Source organism: Mustela lutreola, chromosome 16 (genome assembly GCF_030435805.1).
Source record: "Mustela lutreola isolate mMusLut2 chromosome 16, mMusLut2.pri, whole genome shotgun sequence".
NCBI classification, from domain to species: Eukaryota; Metazoa; Chordata; class Mammalia; order Carnivora; family Mustelidae; genus Mustela; species Mustela lutreola.
Window position 1 is genome coordinate 43,234,633 of NC_081305.1, and position 25,644 is coordinate 43,260,276.

General features: G+C 39.1%; 1 protein-coding gene and 1 long non-coding RNA gene across 8 annotated transcripts in view; one reads left to right on the top strand and one right to left on the bottom strand.

Annotated features, from left to right (window-relative positions):
* Nucleotides 1-25,644, top strand: part of ZNF529 (zinc finger protein 529) — a 72,395-nt gene that overhangs the window by 40,915 nt on the left and 5,836 nt on the right. For 4 of the 7 annotated variants that reach the window (XM_059151553.1, XM_059151554.1, XM_059151559.1 and 1 more), the window contains 2 exons: nucleotides 22,428-22,522; nucleotides 23,439-23,565. In XM_059151553.1, the coding sequence (XP_059007536.1) occupies nucleotides 22,469-22,522; nucleotides 23,439-23,565 (181 nt within the window). In that variant the 5' untranslated portion in view covers nucleotides 22,428-22,468. Of the gene's footprint in view, nucleotides 1-10,868; nucleotides 11,079-14,055; nucleotides 14,312-22,427; nucleotides 22,523-23,438; nucleotides 23,566-25,644 lie in introns of all 7 variants that reach the window. The other 3 variants (XM_059151556.1, XM_059151557.1, XM_059151558.1) reach the window with 3 other exon arrangements.
* Nucleotides 5,907-25,644, bottom strand: part of LOC131817832 (uncharacterized) — a 69,716-nt gene continuing 49,978 nt past the window's right edge. Inside the window, exon 3 of the long non-coding RNA XR_009348592.1 lies at nucleotides 5,907-9,052. This is a non-coding gene — a long non-coding RNA (uncharacterized LOC131817832). The remainder of the gene's footprint in view (nucleotides 9,053-25,644) is intronic.

Below are 25,644 nucleotides of genomic sequence, written 5' to 3' on the forward strand. Positions count from 1 at the left end.
GTAGAGCTGGTTTAGTGGTCATGAACTCCTTTAGTTTTTGTTTTTCAGAGAAACTATCTCTGCTTCCATTCTGAATGATAGCCTTGCTGGGTAGAGTATTCTTGGCTGCAGGTTTTTTTCCCTCTCTGCACTTTGAATATTATCATGCCAGTCCCTTCTAGCCTGGAATATTTCTGTTGAGAAACCCCCTGATAGCCTTATAGGATTTCCCTTTTATGTAATTGTCATCTTTTCTCTTGATGCTTTTAATTTTTTTTTCCTTATCACTACTTTTTGCCATTTTAATTACTTTGTGTCTTGGTGTAAATCTCCTTGTGGTGATTTTGTTGGGGGAATCTCTGTGCCTCCTGGATCTGGATATCTGTTTCCTTCCCGAGATTAAGGAAGTTTTCTGCTCCCTTTTCTCTTCTGGGATTCCTATAATGTGAATGTTATTACACTTTGTGGAGTTGCTGAGCTCCCTTATCTGTTCTCATTTTGCACTAATTTTTCTTGCTTAGCTTGCTTAGCTTGATTTCTTTCCATTACCCTGTCTTCCAGATCATTAATTCAGCTCTCTTCTTCCTGTAGCCTACTATTTATTCCATCAAGTGTATTTTTAATTTCAGTTACTGTGTTTTTCATCTCTGATTTTTTTTAAAGGTTTTATTTATTTATTTGAGAGAGAGAGACAGAGTGAGAGAGAATGAGAGGGGAGGTCAGAGGGAGAAGCAGACTCCCCATGGAGCTGGGATCCTGATGTGGGACTCGATCCCAGGACCTCAAGACCATGACCTGAGCCGAAGGCAGTCGCTTAACCAGCTGAGCCACCCAGGTGCCCTGATTGTTTCTTTTTTATCTCTGTATTAAGAGTCTTGTTGAGGTCCTGGATTCTTCTCAAGTACAGCTAGTCTTTATGATCCTTATTTTAAATTTTCTATCAGGCATATTACGTATCTTCATTTTGCTTAGGTTTATTGCTGTACTTTAAAAAAATATTTTATTTATTTATTTGACAGAGATCACAAGTAGGCAGAGAGGCAGGCAGAGAGAGAGGGGGAAGCAGGCCTCCCCGCTGAGCAGGGAGCAGGGCTTGATCCCAGGACCCTGAGATCATGACCTGAGCTAAAGGCAGAGGCTTAACCCACTGAGCCACCCAGGCACCCCACTATACTTTTATTGTTCTTTCATTTGGGACCTACGCTCATTTTGCCCAACTCTCATTTTGCCCAATTCATTTTGCCGTGTGCTCATTTTGCCCAACTCTCTATGTATGTTTTGTGTGTTATGAAGTCAGCTATGTTGCTTTCTCTTGAAAGTAGTGGGTGAAGCACACATTTTTAACAAAGTGGTGCTGGTCCTCTTCCAGAGGGAACTTGCAGCCACTGTAGAGACCAGGGAAGCGAGTGCCCTGCAAGGTCACTCAGGTCAGGGGTGCAATTGTACCAAGGTGCCCACATCCTCCGCAAGAGGTCAGAAGACGCAGTATTGGCAAGGTTTGTGTCAGTCTCTTGGGGAGGGGACCCACAGTTCAGAGACTGAGAGAGGCCTGGCTGGAGGGGGCAGGACGTAGTGTAAACATATTAGGTAGTGAACCTGCACTGCCCAGGTTCCCACAGTGCTGGGGTTGGGGGAGGGAAATGGTATCTGCCAGCTCCTTTGTTCCTGGAAAAGTCCCCCAGTGACCCCTGAGATTAGTAACTTGCTCTCCTTCATGTACTGCCCAGGCCTCTTTCAAACTGCTGCTTCTAGGCTGCACCTCAGTGGGCCTGTCTGTTAAACTGACTCTTTAGGGGCAGGGACTCAGCTTCGTATCACCCTCTGGCCTTTCCCAGAGCTGAGCCTGCTGATTTTTGAAGTTCTAGGCTTTAAGTTCTCCTGGATGTAAGAACTCATGATATTTGGCCTCTCTGACTTTCAAAGCCAAATGTTGTGGGGATTCATCTTCCCTGTGCAGGCTCCCCAGTGTGACAGTCTGTTTCTTGCCCTTCTCCGAATCTGCAGCTCCCTCCTTCCTGCGTCCGTCCTGCAGGATTTAGCTCCCCACTGCATCTCTGCGCTCCCTGCCCTCTTCAGTGTGGCCTCTTCTCTACATTTAGTCGTGGAATTTGTTCTGCCAATCTTCAGGTCGTTTTCTGGGTTATTTGCACTGTTACCAGTTGTATCCATGGGCTGAGGTGACTTTAGGATCCTCCTGCTCCACGGTCTTTCCTGGAAGTCTTCCCCAAGCTGTTACTTTTTGTTGATGGAGTTTGTAAGAGATAACATGAACTTACTTGGCTAGTAAACCAGGTAGAATAAAAGTTTTATATGTAATGCTAACTCTGAAGACTTGCCTATTTTAATTAAAACATCAACCTTAAATTAGTTTTCATATAGACTGTTTCTCCAGATAACAAAAACTCGAAAAACATTTGGGTTAGTATCTGTCTTTCTGAGAGTTATGAAATGGCCCATACTTTCAAGTGCTTCACTTGAATAGGGATTTTACAAATTAATTTTAGTAATACCATCTGGAGGTAGACTATCTCATATACATCCATATACAACTGTATATGGACATAGACACAAACACACAGATGCAAAGACTGTATAGTTACTAATATTTGTGGAGAAAAATTTTAAGATGTTTTTGTCCCTGGAACTAATATTAAAGAGGTTGTGCTAAAGTTTGGGTACAAGGGCCCTTTTAGCAGTCTGTATTTTTAAAAGGCTTCTTTCCCTTTTTCTTTCTTTCAGTGTCAGGTCTATATTTCAAAAACATGATAAGAGATGTAACTTTTAGGGACAGAGAATGAATATAAATGCTTCCAAGAAGGCCTTTGGTTTCCCAAGGCCAGTAATTTACAAGCCTTCTGAGATAAACCAGGGAAGTTTTGGAATTGGTAAGGATTAGGTGAATTTTGAATTGCCTTTAAAGCTGACTTTTGGGGCACCAGGGTGGCTCAGTCAGTTTAGCATCTGCCTTCACTTCAAGTCATGATCCCAGGGTCCTGGGATCCAGCCCTGCATCAGGCTCCATCCTCACCCTCACTCTCTCCCGCGCTCATGCTCTCTCTCTGTCTCTCTCAAATAAAATCTCAAAAAAAAAAAAAAAAAAAAAAGGCTGACTTTTGTTGTCCAAAGGATTTGTAAGGATAGTTGCTCTCAGTTCCTCAGAGAATTGGCTTGTAACTTAAATTGACATTGTAGGTTGATCCACCTATCCAATTATATTATCCTCAATTTGCTTCTTTCTTCATGGGTAAATAGTGCCAATTTTAAATATTTCTGGCAGTACTGAATAACCTTCCTTCGGTCTAAGACGGTCAACAAAGAGCATGTAAAGGATAGTATCTTCCCCAAATCCAGAGTTACTCCCAAATATAGCCAAGAGTAAGAACCAACAACCTGCTCATGCCAGGCAGGCAGAAAGCCAAGCCCAGTCTCACACAACCAGATGTGCAAGAAGGCAGTAGCATCCCTGAGAGACAAAGGATCAATATAGATTTGGAAAGAAGGAGATGATGTGAAATTTTATTTTCCTTTCAACTGGGCATTACAGATAGAGATTCAAAAGAAGTGATTCTGGTAAGAATTTCCCCCCTTTACTGGCTTCTGCCAGTTTTTCTAGGATCAACTCTGTAGGCTCTGATATCTACCAGAGTTTCCCCTTAACTGTTTAAAGGAAAATGTGTAAGTTTACCAGAAAATCCCTCACTTCTGTCAACTCTGGGAGGGGCCCTCCTTTGAAGGTGGTAATGGGGTGCCTCTAAGGCCACTAACTTGGCCGACTTTTACTTACAGTTATGTAATCTTCACAGTGGGTAAACAATTCAGAGGATTGGTAGAATGAGCCCTCAAAGGAGGTTAGAGGGGAGCCCTAGAAGTTAAGTCTTACAGTGTTTTATTGTAGGTACCTCTTACATATTTAATTTTTTCCAGGCTTCTTCAGCCTAATCTTTTAATGACACTATTTTGGAATTTTTAAACTGTTGGGGGGCTTCTCCTTGCCAGTTCTGTTTAATTTGGAAAGCCTTGCTTTCAAGTGCACTTAAATGATCTTACACAATTGGATTGTTTCTTTCATGACCACTGTATTTCTACATTGTATTATTTCCCAGGAGGGCTGGCAGCAGTTTGATAGGACCCTAACCACAAATGGAATTAACCCACATTTCTCCCCAACTATGTCTAGATGCAAATGAGGTACAACTCCCATTTCTGTCTAGCCTTATTCTGGGGTTCCCAGCTGGATGGTTACCAAGCCAAGTTCTTTAGGACTCAAACCAAGAAGGTAGATTTTTATAGCTTCCAGGGCCATAGACCTTAGATATAAAATAAGCAAGTGTGCCAGAAGGTGGAATGCTAAACTCTTTGGAATTTAAAGATCCCATCAGCTAAGCATTTATTTCCATAAACAAGAGAAACAAGTGTGTACCTTAACATACTGACAGTAACCAAGAGATGTCATGGTGGACGGGCCAAGAGAAAGTTGTGTACCACCCGCAATTCCAGCATGAACCAAACTAGAAGACAGCATATTAGAAATGGAGAAAGGCAGTTCTATTTTCAACATTTTGAGGAACCTCCATGCTGTTTTCCAGAGTGGCTGCACCAGCTTGCATTCCCACCAACAGTGTAGGAGGGTAGAACTGCCCTATGACCCAGCAATTGCACTATTGGGTATTTACCCTAAAGATACAAACGTAGTGATCCAAAGGGGCACGTGCACCCGAATGTTTATAGCAGCAATGTCCACAATAGCCAAACTATGGAAAGAACCTAGATGTCCATCCACAGATGAATGGATCAAGAAGATGTGGTATATATACACAATGGAATACTATGCAGCCATCAAAAGAAATGAAATCTTGCCATTTGCGACAACATGGATGGAACTAGAACGTATCATGCTTAGCGAAATAAGTCAAGCAGCAAAAGACAACTATCATATGATCTACCTGATATGAGGAAGTGGTGATGCAACATGGGGGCTTAAGTGGGTAGGAGAAGAATAAATGAAACAAGATGGGATTGGGAGGGATACAAACCATAAGTGACTCTTAATCTCACAAAACAAACTGAGGGTTGCTGGGGGGAGGGGGTTTGGGAGAAGGGGGTGGGATTATGGACACTGGTGGGATTATGGGGTGGGATTATGTATGTGCTTTGGTGAGTGCTGTGAAGTGTGTAAACCTGGTGATTCACAGACCTGTACCCCTGGGGATAAAAATATATGTTTATAAAAAATTAAAAGTAAAAAAAAAAAAAAGAAGAAGAAAAAGAAATGGAGAAAGGTAGTAAATGCGGACTGTGGACTGGAACTGGGGAAGAGATTCTGACATGGAATTGCAGACTGAACCGAGGACTACGGAATAGCTCTGTTAGAGCCTCATGTCAGTCTAGACTGACCTGTTCAACCTGGATTAAAAGGCAATTAGATCGGTTGCTCAAATGCAAAGAGAGCAGAGCTCAAACTAAGAAGGGACTTAACCAGCAGGCTTTGGAAATGGCAAGACAGTGAATTTAGATGGGTTCAAGGGCTGCCACACCTGTGTTCCTCATTTTCCCCAAATGCCAGTAGTTCTCTTTAGATTCTACTGCTGCCACCAAATGCTTTGGAAAAATAAAAAACAAAATTCAAACAAGTAAACCTTGAAGATTTAATTGCCTTTATTATTATTATTATTATTTAAGATTTTATTTATTTATTTGCCAGAGAGAGAGAGCGAGCGAGCACAGGCAGGCAGAGTGGCGGCAGAGGTAGAGGGAGAAACAGGCTCCCCGCTAAGCAAGGAACCCGATGTGGGACGTGATCCCAGGACGCTGGGATCATGACCTGAGCCGAAGGCAGCCGCTTAACCAACTGAGCCACCCAGGCGTCCCTACTATTTATTTATTTTTTTAAAAAAAGATTTTGTTTATTTATTTATTTATTTGATGGACGGAGATCACAAGTAGGCAGAGTGGCAGGCAGAGAGAGAGCAGGGAAAGCAGGCTCCCTCCTGAGCAGAGAGCCCAGTGGGGGGTTCGATTTCAGAACCCTGAGATCATGACCTGAGCTGAAGGCAGAGGCTTAACCTACTGAGCCACCCAGTACCCATTTTGTTGCATTTTTAACAAACTGATGTTGAATTTTGTCAAATGTCTTTTTCTGCATCTGTTGAGATGATCATGTGGCTTTATCCTTTTTTATCCTTCTACCCTTCATTTTGTTGATCCTTCATTGTGTGTTGATTAATTTGTAGATATGGAAGCATCCTAGCATCCTTGGAATAAATCTCATTTGATCATAGTATATGATCCTTTTAATATATTGTTGAATTCATTTTGCTGTTTTGTTGAGGGTATTTGCGTCTGGATAGGTTTTTTTTTTTTTTTTTAAGATTTTATTTATTTATTTGACAGACAAAGATCACAAGTAGGCAGAGAGCCAGGCAGAGAGAGAGAAGGAGGAAGCAGGGTCCCTGCTGAGCAAAGAGCCCCATGTGGGACTGGATCCTAGGATCCTGGGATCATGACCTGAGCCGAAGGCAGAGGCTTTAATCCACTGAGCCACCCAGGCGCTCTGGATATGTTTTTTATTTTGTTTCTGCCAACAGGAAATTTGGCACATCCATTTGCCACATAAAAGAGACAAAGTTACAGTTTTTCCATATTTCTAGGCAAGTAGTTATAAGTAGATACTGGCAATGGTCACCGTGTGATTTGACACATCCAAGTATTCAAAACTTTTGGAATTTCAGTGACCAGGGTAACAAAATATGAATTAAGACTGCTATTCAGAATTTCCTATTTTTTAAAGATTGTGGTTTCTTTCATAGGACATAGGAACGATCTGGGAGATCCAGGTGTCATACACACATCATTATACACATTATACTTGAAAGGACAGATTTATGGGAACAGAAATAAGTATGCAGTAACTCCTGTGTTGGACATAGGAACAGGATTGAGCCTTTTATTATTATGCTCGAGTCGTTACTTATTAGATCACATTCTTTGAGCTGGTTATATGTGTGCAGCCTTATATGGAGAGCAAGAATATATGTCTTCCTTTGCTTTTTGAGAGTCTTTGTGACAAATATTAATGAGGAAGAATTGAAATCTGAAGACTGGACACTGAACTGAGTTAACATGACATGGAAGCACAGCTTAAGAATTTCAAATTTTACTGTAAGAAAAAGAAGCACAAAGGGAATTTTAAAAGATAATGAAACAAGGGACATGAAATATTCTTTACAAGTTCATTAATTAATGGGCAACTTTTACTTGGTGTAATTTGGTGTTTATTATATGCCACTGAAAGTGCTTTATGTTTTATTTCATTTGATACATAGAGGAACACTTTGACGTAGGTCTCTTGTTTTTCCCATTTTGCTGATGAGGAAATAAAGTCAGTTAAGTAATGTAGTAAAAAGCTACACAGTAACAACCAAAGATAAAGTTAACAACCTGAATTTTGGATGACAAATGCTATGTTCTTTATTATGACAGTATCCAGCCTCTAATCTCTTTTTAAATCTGATGTCTAATTCATCAGAAAACATTTTTCATCAACATTTAATATGGATCAATGTCAGAGATCCATAGAGTGATAACATATAGCTCACCATATTTTATTTAACCTATTGCCTAATCTTAGATATTTAGAATTATCATAAACTACTTTGTAATATATATAGATCTTTATGATAGAATTTTAAGAAATTCTTAAGAATTTCTAGAAGTTGCATTTATAAGTCAAATATCAGTGGGACCTGGGTGGCTCAGTGGGTTAATAAGCCTCTGCCTTTGGCTCAGGGCATGATCTCAGGGTCCTGGGATCGAGTCCTGCATCGGGCTTTGTGCTTGGCAGGGAGCCTGCTTCCCCGTGCCCCCCGCCTCCCTCTCTGCCCACTTGTGATCTCTGTCAAATAAATAAGTTCTTAAAAATAAAAATAAGTCGAACATCAGGTATTTATTAAGTGCCTACATTAAAGAGACATAGCTTCCATCCCTTGTTTATACTTGGTTGTGTAAATATAAACTAGGAATAGGACTAAAACTCTGCTAGGGTATGGTAAGAACTATTTAAAAAATGAGGCAGTGTACCTTTGTAGTTCTTGAGGAAAGATATTATGGAGACATCCCCAAAGCTAGAAGGTCTTGACCAGGTTACACCAAAGCCATGGTTTGTGGGAGTTCCCCAAAACCATCCTTAAATTTGATGATGTGCTAGGGCTTACAAAATTAGGAAAAATGGTGGTTATGAAAGGATATAGTTTCATATCAGTGAGGAGAAAATTCGCATAGGCTGAAGATCAGGAAAACCCAGATGTGAACTTCCACTGGAGTCACACAGTAGTGCTTAATTCTCCCAGAAACAGTTTGTAAGAATACATGTGAAGTTTAGCCATGGAATCTCACCTGAGCTTTGGTTTTTACTGAGGGTCAAGCATAGGCAGGGAGCAGCTATGTGGTGTAATTGAGCTACTCCCTTTCAAGCCCCTCTAGGGGTCAAATTGATGCAGTGTAGCTGGGGGCACCTGGCAAACTTCTTTTCCCTATTGCCCTCCAGAGGAAACATCTTTAGACATTGTTTTTTTCCTAATTGAGTTCCCCTATGACAGTTTAGAACCACAGATACATATACCCTGTGTATCTCTTTATGTGCTGTGTGTATATTTGCGCTTTATACATAAAAGAAGTAAGATTCCCCCCCCCCCTCCATCAATTTTCACTTATTTGGAGCAATTTTGTTCTGTTTGAGTGTACATGCTTAAGTGTAAGTAACCATGTAAAAAAATTATATGAGGATGTATAGTGGGAATTTTAATAGTGGAATGGAATGGGATAATAAATTTGATTAATCCAAAAAAAGTTGAGAAAAGGAGAGAGTAGTAAGTACAGATGGGACAGATAGAAAACCAAAAGGGTAACAGGCTTATTAAATCCTGTGAAAAGCACTTTTGGGGCACCTGGGTGGCTCAGTGGGTTAAGCCTCTGCCTTTGGCTCGGGTCCTTGGATCGAGCCCTGCATTGGGTTCTCTACTCAGCGGGGAGTCTGCTTCCTCCTTTCTCTCTGCCTTCTTCTCTGCCTGCTTGTGATCTGTCAAATAAATAAATGAAATCTTTTTTTAAAAAGGCACTTTAAAGGTAAAAGGACTAAATACTCCAAACTAAAGACAGTGTCAGATTGGAATTTTTTTTTTTAAAAAGCTATTTGCTATTTTCAGTAAGAGGTGTTTTAAATAAAAGAATTCTGATATATTGAAGTTTAAAAAATAGAAAGGAGGTGTCTGGGTGTCTCAGTCAGTTAAGTGTCTGCCTTTGGCTCAGGTCATGATCTCAGGGTCCTCGATCAAGATCCACATTGGGCTCTCTGCTCATGGAGGAGCCTGCTTCACCCTCTGACTCTCCCCTGTGTCCTTTCTCTCAAATAAATAAAGTCTTTAAAAAGAAAAAAATTTTAAAAAGATATAGTAAACTAATACTGTGAGAAAGTTTGTAAAAGTATATTGGTATCTCCAAAGTACATTTTGAAACCAGAGTGTTATGAATGATAAAGGAGCATATTTCATTAATAATAGAGGGATCATTTTTAGAGGAAGATAAAATATTTTGTTTTGACAGAAATGTAACTTTAAAGTATATAAAGCAAACATTAATAAAATTAAGAAGAAAAAAATACCAATCCATTATCATACTTGAAGATCACACCTCTTTCAGGGATATATACAACAAGGAGTCCGAGAGTCTGTGTGGGGCTTGCTGGGCTTGGTTAGTTCTGTTTTCTACTTTCTGTCTGTGGTAGCCAGGCAAGAGGTTCTAGTGTGGATGATGTCATTCCTCCTCAGCTCTAGAAGGTGTAGGATGAGGGAGGAAGATCTCCCCAGGGCATGTGTGAGTGTCATAATCCCTCGTCCAATTTACATCAACCAGATGGTGGACTGGCTAGAAACCTTTCTGCTCCACTCTCTCCCTACATCAATGCAGAAGGTTCTCTGCTCTGAATCCATTACTGGAGAACTCTGTTCCCAGAGGTCTGTCCGTTGTCCCTTTTATTGAATATATTTTGTGTGTGAGTTCAGCAAGAGGAGTTTAAAAGCAGGAAGATAGAAGGAGAAAAAGAATTGCATCAATTCAAGTAAATTGGTAGCTGTAACGCATGTTTATTGTTAATAGTCTCCTTTATCTCCTAGCTCTGGCTTCTTTGGAATCTGCTTCTCCCATCAGTGAACCACTGATGGACTTTGCCCTGCTGCTTCATTTTTTTAAAATTGATGTATAATTGACATACCATACAATTCACCAGTATACTGTTGTGTTTTTTCAGTATATTCAGATATATGCACATAGCACCACAACCAATATTAGAACATTTTCATCACCCCAAAAAGAATCTCCTTACCCCTCTATTTTCCACCTCACACCTGAGCCCCCAGAAAACACTAATCTCTATTTTTCTTTTTCTAGACTTTTCATATAAATGCAGTCATCTGATATGCTGTCTTTTGTGTCTGATGTCTTTCACTTAACAGGTTTTCGAGGCTCACGCATGTTGTAACATATCAGTGCTTCCCTCCTCTTCATGGCTGAGTAACATGCCACTGTAGGGCTATACCGCATTACATTGATCCACTCGTGATATTAAGGACATCTGGGTGTTTTCCACCTTTTGATTATTATGAATAATGCTGCAAAGAATATTGTGTTTGAGTTTTTGTGTAGATGTACATTTTTGTTTCTTTTCTGTATCCCTACCAGTTGAACTACTGTGTCACATGGTAGCTCTTATTTTGAACATTTTGGAAAACTGCCAGACTGTTTTCCAGAGTTTTAAAATTTCAGTCAACAACGTAAGAGGGTTCTGATTTGCCCACATCCTACCAACACTTATCTTTTTTTTTTTTTTTTTTTTTAAGATTTTATTTGAGAGAGAGCGCAGAACAAGAGAGAGAGATGAGGCAGGAGGAGGGACAGAGGAAGAGGGAGAAGCAGACTTCCACTGAGCAGGGAGCCTGATGCAGGACTTTATCCCAGGATCCTGGAATCATGACCCGAGCCAAAGGCAGACACTCAACTGACTGGGCCACCCAGGTTCCCCATCTGACTTTTTCTTTGTAGATAACCTAGTAAGTATAAAGTAGTATCTCATTGTAGAGTTTTACTCTGCTAAAATATATTTAAATAAGATTTATCATATTAATCATTTTGTAAAAGATTTATTTCTTTATTTGATAGAGATAGAGAGAGATCACAAGTAGGTAGAGAGGCAGGCAGAGAGAGTGGGGGAGCAGGTTCCCTGCTGAGCAGAGAGCCTGATGTGGCGCTTGATCCCAGGACTCTGGGATCATGACCTGAGCCGAAGGCAAAGGCTTAACCCGCTGAGCCACCCAGGCACCCCATATTAATCATTTAAGGTTACAGTTCAGTGGCATTAAGTACACCCATTACCACCCATCTCCAGAACTTTCTCACCTTCCTAAACTGAAGCTCTGTATCCATAATAATGACCCTTTTTGATTCCCTTTTGTTTTCCTTTTGCATATGTTCTATAGATACCTTGGTTGTGGTTACCGTGGGAAGTATGTATAATATCCAAAGTTTAAAATTGACATGAACTTTGATTGTATACAAAATCTGTACTCCTTTTCTGTTCTACTTTCACCCACTTTAGAATAATGAAGTTGTAAGTTAACATTTTTATGTATTTGTACCCATTAATGTAAATATATGACTTTTTTTTTTTAAAGATTTTATTTATTTATTTGATAGAGAGAGAGATTACAAGTGGCAGAGTCAGGAGGAAGCAGGCTCCCTGTGGAGCAGAGAGCCCAATGCGGGGCTCAATCCCAGGACCCCGAGATCATGACCTGAGCCGAGGGCAGTGGCTTAATCCACTGAGCCAGCCAGGCACCCTGATATGACTTTTTTATTCATATATCTTTTATATTCTGTAGAGAAAAAAATGGTTACAAACCAAGATTACAAAAATACTGGCTTTTATATTTTCCCCCATATATTTGCCTCTACTATTTTCTTATATTTCCATATAGCTTTGAGTCACTGTGTAGCTTCTTTTCATTTCTACCTGAAATTCTCCCTTTGGGATTTCTTGTACAGAATGTCTAGTGATAATGAACTCCCTAAGTTTTTCTTTTCTTTTTTTTTTTTTTTTTTAAGATTTTATTTATTTATTTGACAGAGAGAAATCACAAGTAGACGGAGAGGCAGGTAGAGAGAGAGGAAGTGAAGCAGGCTCCCTGCTGAGCAGAGAGCCCGATGCGGGACTCGATCCCAGGACCCTGAGATCATGACCTGAGCCGAAGGCAGCGGCTTAACCCATTGAGCCACCCAGGCGCCCCCTAAGTTTTTCTTTATCTGGGGACAGTCTTAGTTTCTCCTTCATTATTCTGAACAACAGTTTTGCCACATATAAAATCCTCAGTTGACAGGGTGTCTTTTAGCATTTTAATTTTTTTTTTAAAAGTAGGCTCCAGACCTGAGCTGAGATCAAGAGTCAGAAGCTTAACTTACTGAGCCACCGAGGTCCCTTTAACTTTTTTTTTTTTTAAGTAATGTCCGTGCCCCATATGGGGCTTGAACTCACAATGGTAAGTTCAAGAGTCACATGTTCTACTAACCGAGTCAGCCCCTGCCCCTCTTTTAGCTTTTTAAGTGTATCATTCCACTGCCTTCTGGACTTCAGAGTTTCCACTGCAAAATCTGCTATGGAGGATCCTTTGTACAAGATCAATGTCTTTTCTTTTGCTGCTTTTAATATTCTTTGTCTTTCAACATTTTGATGTTAATGTATTTTGCTGTGTGTCTCTTGGGGTTTATGCTATTAGTTCATTGAGGTTCTTGGATCTGTAAATCCTTGTCTTTCCTCACACTTGGGAAGTTTTTCCTATTATTTCTTCAGAAAATTACACTGTTCATTTCTCTCTTTCTTTTCCTTTTGTGGACCCCTTACTGCAGGTGTTAATCTGCAAGGTCCCATAAGTCTCTGATGCTTAATTGACTTTTATTCATATTTTTCCTTTTCACTCGTCAGACTTGATAATTTCCAGTGAGCTGTTTTCACGTGTGCCAACTCATTCATCAACTTTTTTTTTTTTTTTTAAGATTTTATGTATTTATTTGACACAGAGAGAGCTCAAGTAGGCAGAGCAGCAGACAGAGGAAGAAAGAGAAGCAGACTCCTCACTGAGCAGGGAGCCCCATGCGGGGCTCAATCCCAGGACCTGGAGCTCAGTCCCAGGAGCTGAAGGCAGACAATTAGCCGACTGAGCCACCCAGGTGCCCCTCATTTATCAACTTTTTTGAGTGAGCTGTGGAATTTCAAAATTCAGTTATTGGATTTGTCAGGTCCAGAATTTGTTCCGTTCTTTATTTTTTGAATTTCTCTTTGATGATACTCTCATTTTGCTCATGTCATTTTTCTAATTTCCTTTACTCTTTTGTCTATTTTCCTTTAGTTATTAGCTGAATATATATAAAACAGTCATTTTAAACTCATTGCCTAGTGATTCTAATATTTCTTCAGTAATGGTTTCAGGGTATTTATTTTGTTCCATTGATTGGATCATGTTTTCCTGTTTCTTTGCATGCCATATGAATTCTGTTGAAAACTGGGCATTTGATAAAACTGTCTCTGAGTCTTTGCAGACTGGTGGGGTAGGCCTTCACTTATTAGTAGGGTGTGTTCTGAGCCTTGTGTCAGTCCCGGGTGAAAACACAAGGTCTTCTTCGTACCACCGCTCCCCCCCCCAGCATTTACTGTGCCTGTATCTGTGCTTTTTGCTCAGTGTTCCTCATACACCACCTGCTTAATTTCTAGAGGCACCCGGGTGTCACAGTCAGTTAAGCATTCAACCTGGTCTCCCTTCAGGTTGTGATCTCTGGGTCCTGGGATTGAGCCCCGCATCAGGCTCTGCCCTCAGTGCAGAAGTCAGCTAAAGTTTCTCCCTCTCTTTCTCTCTCTCAAATAAATAAATAAATCTTTTAAAAAATAGTAAATATCTTAAGTTCTAAAGAATCTCACCCCATCTTCTGTGGGCCTTACAGGTTCTATTGCATTTCTCTCCCTGTGATCTTCTGCCCTAGGCATCCACAGGTCACAGTCCCCCTGCAGATTTTTGAACCATGATGCCTGCCACTGACTTCTGTGGTCCATTACAGCATAACATCTGAACTGTGCCACCATTACCTGTCCGAACTCTAATTCAGGTAGAAGATAGAAAAGTCGATTAGGCAGGCCAAAGACAAACTGGAATGCTGCAAATGAATTGTGTTGCTAGTTTCATCCCAAAGGAGGGAACTGTGAAACAGGACAGTTCTTCCTGATCGTGCCAGCATTGGGGTAAGAGGAAGTAAAAGCCTCACAAAATTTCCTACTTCTTCGGTGTGATTTTACTTGATTGAGCATTTACTTGTTGCTGTAGGTTTTAGATTTCTAAAACGCGTATGAAAATTATTTTGGCCAATTCCTAGAATTTTGTTTTTAGTTTTTATTCTTTGCTATAAGGGAATATGGACCTGGAGCCTTCCAAGTCTGACATCCTGCCGCTGTCACTCTTATTGCGGTTCTGATATGCCTTTCCCTGATCATGACTTTTAGAATTTTTTCCCACGTGCTTATGTGTATCTTCTTTGGAGGAATGTTTATTGAAATCTTTCGCCAGGTATCTTTCTGTTCTTGAGTTGTAGGGGTGTTTACAAAATGTGGCTTTGATACACACAAATTTTCAGTTTTGATGAATCCCAGTTTTTCCTTTTCTCTTGTTATATGTGCTTTGGTATCCTAAGAATCCATTGCCAAATTGAAGGTCATGATGATTTACTCCTATATTTTCTTCAAAGTTTCGTATTTTTAGGTTTACATTCGGGTCGTTGATCAATTTTTAGTTAATTCTTATATATATTATGAGGAAAGGGTCTAATTTCATTCGTTTTGTATGTGGATATCCAGTTTTCTTAGCACCATTTATTGAAAAGACTGTTCTTTCCCCATTGAAAGATCTTTGTGCGCTTGTCAAAAATCATTTGGGGCACCTGGGTGGCTTAGTGGGTTAAGTCTCTGCCTTTAGCTCAGGTCATGATCCCAGGGTCATGGGAGCGAGCCCGGCATCGGGCTCTCTGCTCGGCGGGAAGCCTGCTTCCTCCTCTCTCTCTGCCTGCCTCTCTGCCTACTTGGGATCTCTGTCTGTCAAATAAATAAATAAAATCTTAAAACAAACAAAAAACAAAAATCATTTGGGGCACCTGGGTGGCTCGCTCAGTCAGGCATCTCTGATTTCAGCTCAGGTCATGATCTCAGTGTGAGATCCAGACAGGAGTCAAGGTCCCCCCACAGCAGGGAGTCTGCTTGAGATTCTTGCTCTCTCCCTCTGTGCCTGCCCCCCCACAAATATATAAATAAATAAATCTTTAAAAATCAATTGACTAGAGAGACATGGGTTTAATTTCCAATCAGTTTCATTCTGTTGATTGACGTAACTAACTTTATGGCAATGTTCAGTTGCTTTGATTAGGTTGAAGAATGCTAGTCTTGCAATTTTTTGGGTTTTTTTCCAGACTGTTCTTGTTCTGAATGATTACAATTTCATATGCATTTTAAAGTCAGCATGTCAGTTTCTACAAAGAAGCCAACTGGGACTCTGATAAGGGTTACAATGAATGTGTAGATTGTTTTGAGGAATATTGCGATCTTACTGTCTAGTAGTCCAGTTCATAAATGTGGGATGACTTTCAACTTAAGTTCGCTAGTGTTTTTTTTAAAGTACACAGTATTCATTTTTATTAAATATTTTATTCTTTTGGATACTGGTACAAATGGAATTATTAAAGATTTAGAGAGTGCATATGTACACAAGTGTGAGTGGGGGTAATGGACAGACGGAGAAAGAGTCTCAAGCAGACTTCCTGCTGAATGTGGAGCAGGAGGCTTGATCCCACAACCCCAAGATCATGACCTGAGCTGAAATCAAGAGCTGGTCGCTTAACCAACTGAGCCATCCAGGCAACTTGGAATTATTTTAATTCAGATTATTATTGCACTGTATAAAAATATAATTGATTTTTGCATATTTATTTGCATCATGTGATCTTGCTGAATTCTAACAATGTTACAGTCAGTTTTGTATGGTTTTCTGTATACAAGGTCATGTCATCTATTAATGGAGATTATTTTCCTTCCATCTTTCCTCTTTTTTTAAAAATTTCCTATTTGTCCTTGCTAGACCTAAAGAACAATGTTGATTAGAAAAAAGGAAGTGGGGAAGTCCACCTGGGTTGCACAGTTGGTTGTGTGTCCAAATCTTGGTTTTGGCTCGGGTTGTGAACTTGGGGTTATGAGATTGAGCCTCCAGTGGGGCTCCGTGCTCAGCCGGAGTCTGCTTAAGATTCTCTCTCCATCTCCTTCTCCCACTTGTATGTAGTCTTTCTCTCTCAAATAAAATGTGTTTAAAAGATGCAATAAGGTATATATATCCTCATCCTGTTCTGATATTAGGGGTAAGTATCACTAAGTCTAATGGTAGCTGACAGTTTTAAAATGTGGATGTAGTTCCCTTTTATTCCTAAATTTACTCTTTTGTCATGAAAGGATTTTGAATTTTGTCAAATCCTTATTTTTCATGTATGAAGATGGTCATGTAGTTTTTTTTTTTTTTATTACAGTGATATGATATAGTATATTAGATTAACAATCTAATCTTTAATTCCAGGGGTAAATCCCACTTAGTCATAGGTTCCCAGGTTCAATACTTTTGTTTAGATTTTTGCATCCATTTTCATAAAAGATATTAGTGATAGTTGCCCCTTTTTTGTAGTGTCTTTTTCTGATATTACTATCAAGTTAATATTGGTTTCATAAAATGAGTTGGAAGTTTTCTTTCCTTTTCTCTCCTTTTTAACATCTTGAAGTTTGTGGAATTAGTATTCTGCTTTAAATGTTTCATAGAATTTAACAGTGAGGCTGTGTAGACCTTGGCTTTTCTTTGTGGATAGTTTTTTAAATAACTAATTCAATTTATTTGTTATGAGATTATTCAAATATTCTGTCTTCATGAGTAAGTTTGAAAGTTTGTATGTTTCTATGAATCTATCTAGTTCATCTGGGTTTTCTGATTTCTTGTGTAATTGTTCATCTTATTCCTTTGTAATCAATTTTTATTTCTGTAAGGTTGGTAGTCCTGTCCCCTCTTTCACTTATGATTATAGTAATGGGACTCCTGTCTCTCTTTAGTCATTCTAGATTATCTAAACATTTACGAACTTATAAAAACTTTTCATAGAACTAGCTTTCAGTTTTATTTATTTTGGAGTATTTTTCCTATTTGATATCTTTAATCTTTTCCCAGTGACTTGAGGGAGGTTGGATTTGACCTAGATAGTTACTTTTAATTATATGCACTTTAAGCTTTAAAAGTTTTCCTCTAATCATTAATTGCATGTCATAACCATTTTGATGTGTTGTGTTAGTCACAAGATATTTCCAGTTTCCCTTTTCATTTTTGATAACATTATTTAGGAGTGTTTTGTTTAAATTCCATATGTTTTTGAGTTTCCCATTTTTCTATCTGTTATTTCTAATTTTATTATGGATAGACAAAATTAAAAAAAAAAAAAGATTTATTTGAGAGGGAGAACATTGTGTGTGAGGAGGAGAAGGGGCGGAGGGAGGGAGAGAGAATCTCAGACTTCTAGCTGAGCACAGAGCCAGATGCAGGGCTCAGTCTCACAACCCTGAGATTATGACCTGAGCCAAAATCAAGAGTCAGCCACTTAACTTACTGAGCCATCCATGTGCCCCAATAAATAAGTATTAAAAAAATAAAGAACTTTCTGTTTTGCCCCCTCAGTCCTGTCAATTGTTGCTTCATATGTTTTGGGGCTTTAAGGCATATATGTTCATAGTTGTGTCTTTTTATAGGCAGACCCTTTTATCAACATATGAAAGGTTTCTTTGCTCTTGTAAGACTTAAAGCCTGGTTAGTCTCATATTAGTATAGCCCTCAAGCTCTTTGGTGACTACTTGGATGCAATTTACTTTTCCATCCTTTTATTTTCAACCTATTTATATACTGGATTTGTCATGTTTGTTGTAGGTTGAGTACAGTTAAACCATATTTTCTATTCATCATGCCAATTTCTGCCTTTTAGTTGAAAAGTCTAATCAATTTACGTTTAATATGTAATAACTGAAGACTTGCTTCTACCATTTTTCTACTGTTTTCTATGTATACTCTCTTACTTTCTGTCCCTAATTGGCTTTATGTTCCATTGATGTTTTTGTAGTTTACCATTTCACTCCTTTATTTCCTATTCATTATACCAGTTGGTTATTTTCTTTTTTTTTTTTTTAATAAATTTTTTTTTTTTTAAAGATTTTATTTATTTATTTGACAGAGAAATCACAAGTAGATGGAGAGGCAGACAGAGAGAGAGGGAAGCAGGCTCCCTGCGGAGCAGAGAGCCCGATGCGGGACTCGATCCCAGGACCCTGAGATCATGACCTGAGCCGAAGGCAGCGGCTTAACCCACTGAGCCACCCAGGCGCCCCACCAGTTGGTTATTTTCTTAGCATTTATCCTATAGATTTCAATTAAAAATTTATATTTATGATGAACTAGTTTGAAATAAAACAGACTTCATTCAAGGGTCCCAAGACAACTCTCAGGTTCAATGATTTGCTAGAAGGACTCATGTCAGAAAAGGTGTTGTACTCATTTTCCCCCCCTAGTAACAGGATACAGATTAAAATCATTAAGTGCCAGATATTCCAGGGACTACAGGTAATCTACTAGGAGCTGGTTAAGGGCCTAACTTTTGTTTGGAATGGGCAGGGCTTAAACATTTCAGACCTATTGAGTCAAACCTTGCAATTTAACTTAAATAGTATAGAAAAGTTTAGTTCCAGCCTTCTTTTCCAATGCTGTTTTAGACCCAGATTATATCTTTATACATTGTGTGCCCTTTAAATAGGTTTATAATTATATTTTATGCAGGTCTTTAAAGACATTGGAAAAAGGGAGGAACAAACACAAAATACAATATTATTGGATTATATATTTGCCTTTCAGTTGCCTTCACCATTGTTCTTTATTTCTCTTAGCTTTATTGAAATATAATTGACATGTAATGCATTAGTTTTAGGTGTACAACATGATTTAATATATGCATATATTGCAAAGTGATTACCAAAATAAATTCCATTAACATCCATCACCTTCTTCGGAGAACTTTTTATTCTCCTGGTAACTTTAAAGCTTCACCATCTTAGCCACTTTCAAACATACAATACAGCATCAAGTATAATTGCTATGCTATACATTAACATCCCCTTGACTGACTTTTATACTTGGAAATTTGTACATTCCTTGACCATATTCATCCATTTTGCCCACCCACATCCCCTCTCCTCCCACCCCCAACCCTGGAAACCACCACTATGTTGTATCTGTGAAGTTGTTTTTTTAGATCTTAATTCCAGATATAAGTGAGATCATTGAGTATTTTCCTTTCTCTGACTTATTTCAGCTAGCATAATACCCTCAAGGCTAATCAATTGCAAATGGCATGATTTCCTTACTTTTTATGGCAGAATACTACTCTATTCTGTGTACACATCAAATATTCTTTAACCATTCATGCATCAGTGAACATTTAGTTTGTTTCCATGCCTGTGTGTTGTCCATAATGCTGCAATGAACACAGGGGGTGCAGAAATCTTTTCGAGAGCTTTCATTTCCTTCAGATAAATACCCAGAGGTGGAATTACGTAGATCATGTGGTGGTTCTATTTTTAATTTTTTGAGGAACCTCCATAGTGTTTTCCATAGCAGCTGCACCAGTTTACATTCCCAACAGTGCAGGAGGCTCCCATTTCTTCACATCTCACCAACACTTGATCTCACCAATCATTGTCTTTCTGATAACAGCCATTCTAACAGGTATAAGGCAGTATCTCGTTGTGGTTCTGAATTGCATTTCTCTGATGATTAATGATATGCGGCACCTTTTCATGTATTTGTTTACAATTTGTGTTTTTGGGGAAAGTGTCTATTCAGATCCTCTGCCCATTTTTACCTGGATTGTGTCTTTTTTTTATACTGAATTGAGGAGTCATTTATGTATTTTGGGTATTTAACCCCTTATGAGATACATGATTTGCACCTGTTTTTAGTGGTTGATCCAGCGCTTAATGTATACATCTAATGAGAAACAGCTTCCCATATAAAATCCAATGAGACAGGGAAGTGGTACTTGTCTTTTAAAAAGTATTTGACAGGGGCACCTAGGTGGCTCAGTCGTTAAGCATCTGCCTTCGGCTCAGGTGTAATCCCGGGGTCCTGGGATGGAGCCCCGCGTCGGGCTGCCTGCTCAGTGGGAAGCCTGCTTCTCTCTTTCCCATTCCCTCTGCTTGTGTTCCCTCTCTGTCAAATAAATAAAATCTTTAAATAAATAAATAAAGTATGTGAGCAAAAAGGGGAATCCCCCTGCACTGTTGGTGGGAATGCAAGTTTCTGCAGCCACTCTGGAAAACAGCATGAAGGTTCCTCAAAAAGGTGAAAATGGAGCTACCCTACGACCCAGCAATCGCACTACTGGGTATTTACTGTAAAGATACAAAGGTAGTGATCTGAGGGGGACTTGCATCCCAATGCTAATAGCAGCAGTATCCATAATAGCCAAACTATGGAAAGAGTCCAGATGTCCACTGACAAATGAATGGATAAAGAAGATGTGGTATATAAATACAATGGAATATTACACAGCCATCAAAAAAATGAAAGCTTGCCATTTGCAATGATGTGGATGGACTAGAGGGTGTTACTCTGAGTGGAATAAGTTAGAGACGTATGATCTCATGGATATGTGGAAATTAGGAAATGAAACAGGATCATGGGGAAGAGAGGAAAAAATGAAACAAGACAAAACCAGAGAGGGCGACAAACCATAAGAGACTCTTAATCAGAGGAAACAATCTGAGGGTTGCTGGAAGTGGAGGGGTGGGGTGGAAGGATGGGATAACTAGGCGATGGACACTGAAGAGGGTATGTGATGTAACGAACGCTGGGTATTATACAAGACTGATAAACACAGACAGGCCTGCACCTCTGAAACCAATAATACATGTTAATTGAATTTAAATTTTTTTTAAGTTAAATTTTTTTAAAAAGTAGGAGAACAGGGGCGCCTGGGTGGCTCAGTGGGTTAAAGCCTCTGCCTTGGGCTCAGGTCATGATCCCAGGGCCCTGGGATCGAGCCCCGCATCGGGCTCCCTGTTCAGCAGGAAACCTGCTTTCTCCTTTCTCTCTGCCTCTCTGCCTACTTGTGATCTGTCAAATAAATAAAATCTTTTTAAAAAAAAAAGTATGGGAAGAAAAGAAAGCCTGCATATGTCTATAGCTTTTGTTACATTAATCTTATGTATAATTTTCAGTAAGCTCTACACCCAACATGGGGCTGGAATTCACAACCCTAAGATCAAAAGTCACATGCTATGCCTACTGAGCCAGCCAGGTGCCCTTTATTTACTGTTTGTTTTGATTTGATATTGTGGATCTGAAGTACCATTTATATTCATTTACTTAGCCCAATTTGGCTTCGCTTTTACCTATCTCCTTTACATTATTAATGGAAATATTATACTTTTATATGTAATAGGCCCAAAAGTACATTATTTTATACAGTTGATATTCAGAATGGTTAAGAGAAAAGTAAAAAAAAAAAGTATCTACTGCCTGTGAAAATCAAATACTCACCTCCAGTGAGCACTTTCAGTCTTTTCCTAATAGTCTACCAAAATGTCCCTGTTTTTGAGAATGCCAGAACTTTTCCATCATTACAAATGAAGTAATTTCCTTTGGAGAGGGATATAGAGCTCTCTTGTCTGTGGCCTGCTTCTCCCCCTGGACAAAATCCTGAGCCACAGATCTAGTACTGCAGTTAGGGGTATTAACATGCTTCCCTCTGAGTCACACCTCTGCTTTTAAGAACTGTGCTTGGTAGATTGGCTGCGGGGTGGTGGGGGGAGATGCTTCAATCAGGGGTTGCGGTTTGCTCTCGGCATGATCCACCATCCTCTCCCATGATCCAAGGCAGACAAATGAACCCTGGTATTCTTACCAGTGCCACATCCAGGGTATATATTTTGTTTGTGGCTGCTAGACAGAAGAAAATCTATCCATTGGCTACATTTTCCTGAGCAATAGACAGGTGTGGGAAGGATGAGAAATGTTGATGTCTTGCTCCTCCATGGAGGATGACCATCTGTCTGGGAGCAAGAGCTGACAAGTGGTAAGAAAGCCTTGACTGTACCAGTATAGAGTATTTTTGTCACTAAGAAGGGATGAACAAGGAACGGTTTGGTTCAGATACTACAGAATTTCAGTTTGTAATAAGTTTTAGTAGATTTTCTTGAACAATTTTTTTTTCATTTACTATATATTTTTATATATAATTTTCACCAGTTTTGACAGAGGAACATGTCAACAGCGTTCCTCACACTGTCATGGCAGAAATGGAATTCCCAGACCAATTCTTCACAGTTCTAAGCATGGACCATGTAAGTTGCTGAATCCGTTTCCTTTGTGAACATTTCCTTTTTCTGAACCTTCGTACCAAATAGAGCCCGCCCCACATTCCCATAGTTTTTCACTTTCTAGTGAGAGTTGGAACCACACATAAATGGTATAACTCCTATGTGCCCATCTATTCTCCAAATAATGTTCAGCACTCTTATGTGTTCATTCTTTTGTCAACAGCAAGTAGAGTAGAAAGATAGAGGCATTTACCATCCTTTTTCATATTCTTGGATAGAGAAAAAGATCAGATAGATCCATTTGATTACATATGGGCAAACTCTGTACTTCTCCTGAAGAGACAGGAGTTTCTGGGTAGACTGGATTTGATCTTGACTGGTTTCCATCATGCATAGAAGATTATAGACTTCCAGAATGGGAGAAGACCTTATCCAATATAAATGTCTAAATACAATTAAGCCAATATTTTTTTCACCAAACAGACTACTCTATAGCCACTAAAAAGTACTTATTAAATAGTTTGTCATTAGAAGTAAAAATTCTGATCATATCATGTTAAATAATACTTAACATAGTGCTGAATTTGGGGCTGCAAAAAATTAGAAAGTAGTGTTCACATCTCATTTTCGAAGTTAGGTATTTCTAACTTCAAGGATGTAGAAACTCACCATTATTAGTTCATGCAGCAGGCATGTAGTATGTATGCAGTGTGCATGAATACACTTTGAAATTTAAAAAAATCCATTTTCTGGAAATGAATTTACAAAGATATGTAGATGGTCCTATTATCAGAGCACTCAATTCCTTACTTCTCATACCATAACCTTCTACCCCTGGCCTACTAGTTTACTGTTTACTCTACCTACCATAATGTAATTCTTTTCTTTTTTTCTCAAAACATTTCCTTCAATTTCACCTATATATGGTTTGTTCTTTCAGGAGTTGGTGACATTCAGGGATGTGGTCATCACCTTCTCTCCAGAGGAATGGGAATATCTGGATTCAGCTCAGAGGAACTTGTATTGGGATGTGATGATGGAGAACTATAGCAACTTGGTTTCACTGGGTAAGTTTATCTGCTTCATATAATTTAGAATATGCTGTATTGAATATCAGGTGCTTTTTAGTAAACCCAAGGCTATCTTGAAAGAAAATAGGTACATTTCTTTTTCCTGTTTCCAGAGGCACGGTTGAACTATGAGTTGGAGAGGACACCTCCATAAGCACATGTATCATTCTTCATGATGTCTGTATCTTCTCAGTCCCTTCATATTTCTACTTTCCCTGATACCCAGGGAGTTTAATTTGAATTTTAGAAGACATACGGCACATCCTTTGAGATAGCTCTTATATTGTGATTGAAAGTCAGAATTGCTGTAAATGCTTTGCTATTTTCTATCCCACCTTCTTGATTTAGGATTATTAAAAGAATCTACATAATTTGTATGTTAGATGGATAAACAGAATTCATTTTCATTGCCTCACATCTGTTGTCTTATACCTGTTCTGTGGTTAAAGAACATTGCATTTAACATTGTCAGTATTCCAGGAAGGATCTCTTCATGTTTTAGAAAGCTACCTATTTTCCTGTCAGATCACATAGTTCTTGCCAGGTATCAGGCGCTGTTCTGAGCACTTTTAATCTATTGAATCCTAATTCCTCATCAGCTCTATGCATGAATATTTGTATTATTTTGCTAAGATAAAGAGTATTTAGGCAGCTTCTCCAGGGTTACATAGTTCATCAGTGTCAAAAGGAGGTTTTCTTTTTCTTTTTTTCTTTTTTTAAGATTTTATTTATTTATTTGACAGAGATCAAATAGGCAGAGATCAAGTAGGCAGAGAGGCAGGCAGAGAGAGGGGGGAGCAGGCTCCCCACTGAGCAGGGAGCCCGATGCAGGGCTCGATCCCAGGACCCTGGGATCATGACTGGAGCCCAAGTCAGAGGCTTTAACCCACTGAGCCACCCAGGTGCCCCCAAAGGAGGGTTTCTACCCAAAGAATCTGACACAAAAGCTGATGTTGTTAACTGGTATAATAAATTGCCTCACAAGACAAAGAGTTGAAATGGGTTTAAGTAAAGAACTCTGTATACTTTGTAATTTTGTGGTCACTCTAAGTGAATGGTTTTTCAGTCTCCTCACATTTCTCTTCTCTGAAATCTATCAGTATTATTTCAACTTCATTTATCAAAACTTAACCAATTCTCTTAAGTGTTTTATATAATTGTAGTTCTTTTTTTAATCCCTTAGGTTACATTTCTTTGTTGTAAGCAGATTGTTCCATTTTTAAGCCATTTCTAATCACCTTACTGGAGGAAGGGAAGTTGTTCTGGAGGGTTGGGAGGGATAGGACAAGAACAGAGGATCAGGTGAGTGAGGGCTAGTAAGAGAGGAAAAGCCATCATCAGAATAAAAAGCCCAGGTTTTCTAGGAAGAAGTAAGGTCCCTGTGATGTTTTTGGAAAACTCCATTCAAAGCCCTGTGGAAAAAAGCTCAACACTTGGGGAAGCCAATTAAGATCTTCCCCCATACAACCAATGTTTTTTCCATGTTGCTATTTGGATTTCTATAAATTCTCAACAAAAAACCATGTGTGCACTGAGATAAATACTGTGGTAGCCCTATCAGTACGAGATGAGAAAAATGGATAGTTATTATGGAATTGACTCACTAGTGAGATGTATAATAAATAGGAAAACAAATAATTAGGAAATGTACCCCATACAGTAGTGATAAGTGCTATAAAGAAAGGTAAAAATAACAGCAAAGGAATAAAGAATGAGGGAGAAAGTGAATTCACACAGTATGGTCAGAAGGCAATCTCCATTAAGTGGCACCTGGGTGGTTCAGTTGGTTAAGCATACTTAAAAAAAGAAATCTCTGTGGTCTTAGTTTGTCATTCTATGAATATATAGTTCCTTATTAATAATTTGCCTAATGATTTTTACAATTAATATTTTCATTTATCATGCGCCTGGGTAGCTCAGTGGGTTAAAGCCTCTACCTTCGGCTCAGGTCATGATCTCAGGGTCCTGGAATTGAGCCCCGCATCAGGCTCTCTGCTCAGCAGGGAGCCTGCTTCCCACCTGCTGGCTGCCTCTCTGCCTACTTACAATCTCTGTCTGTCAAATAAACATAAATGA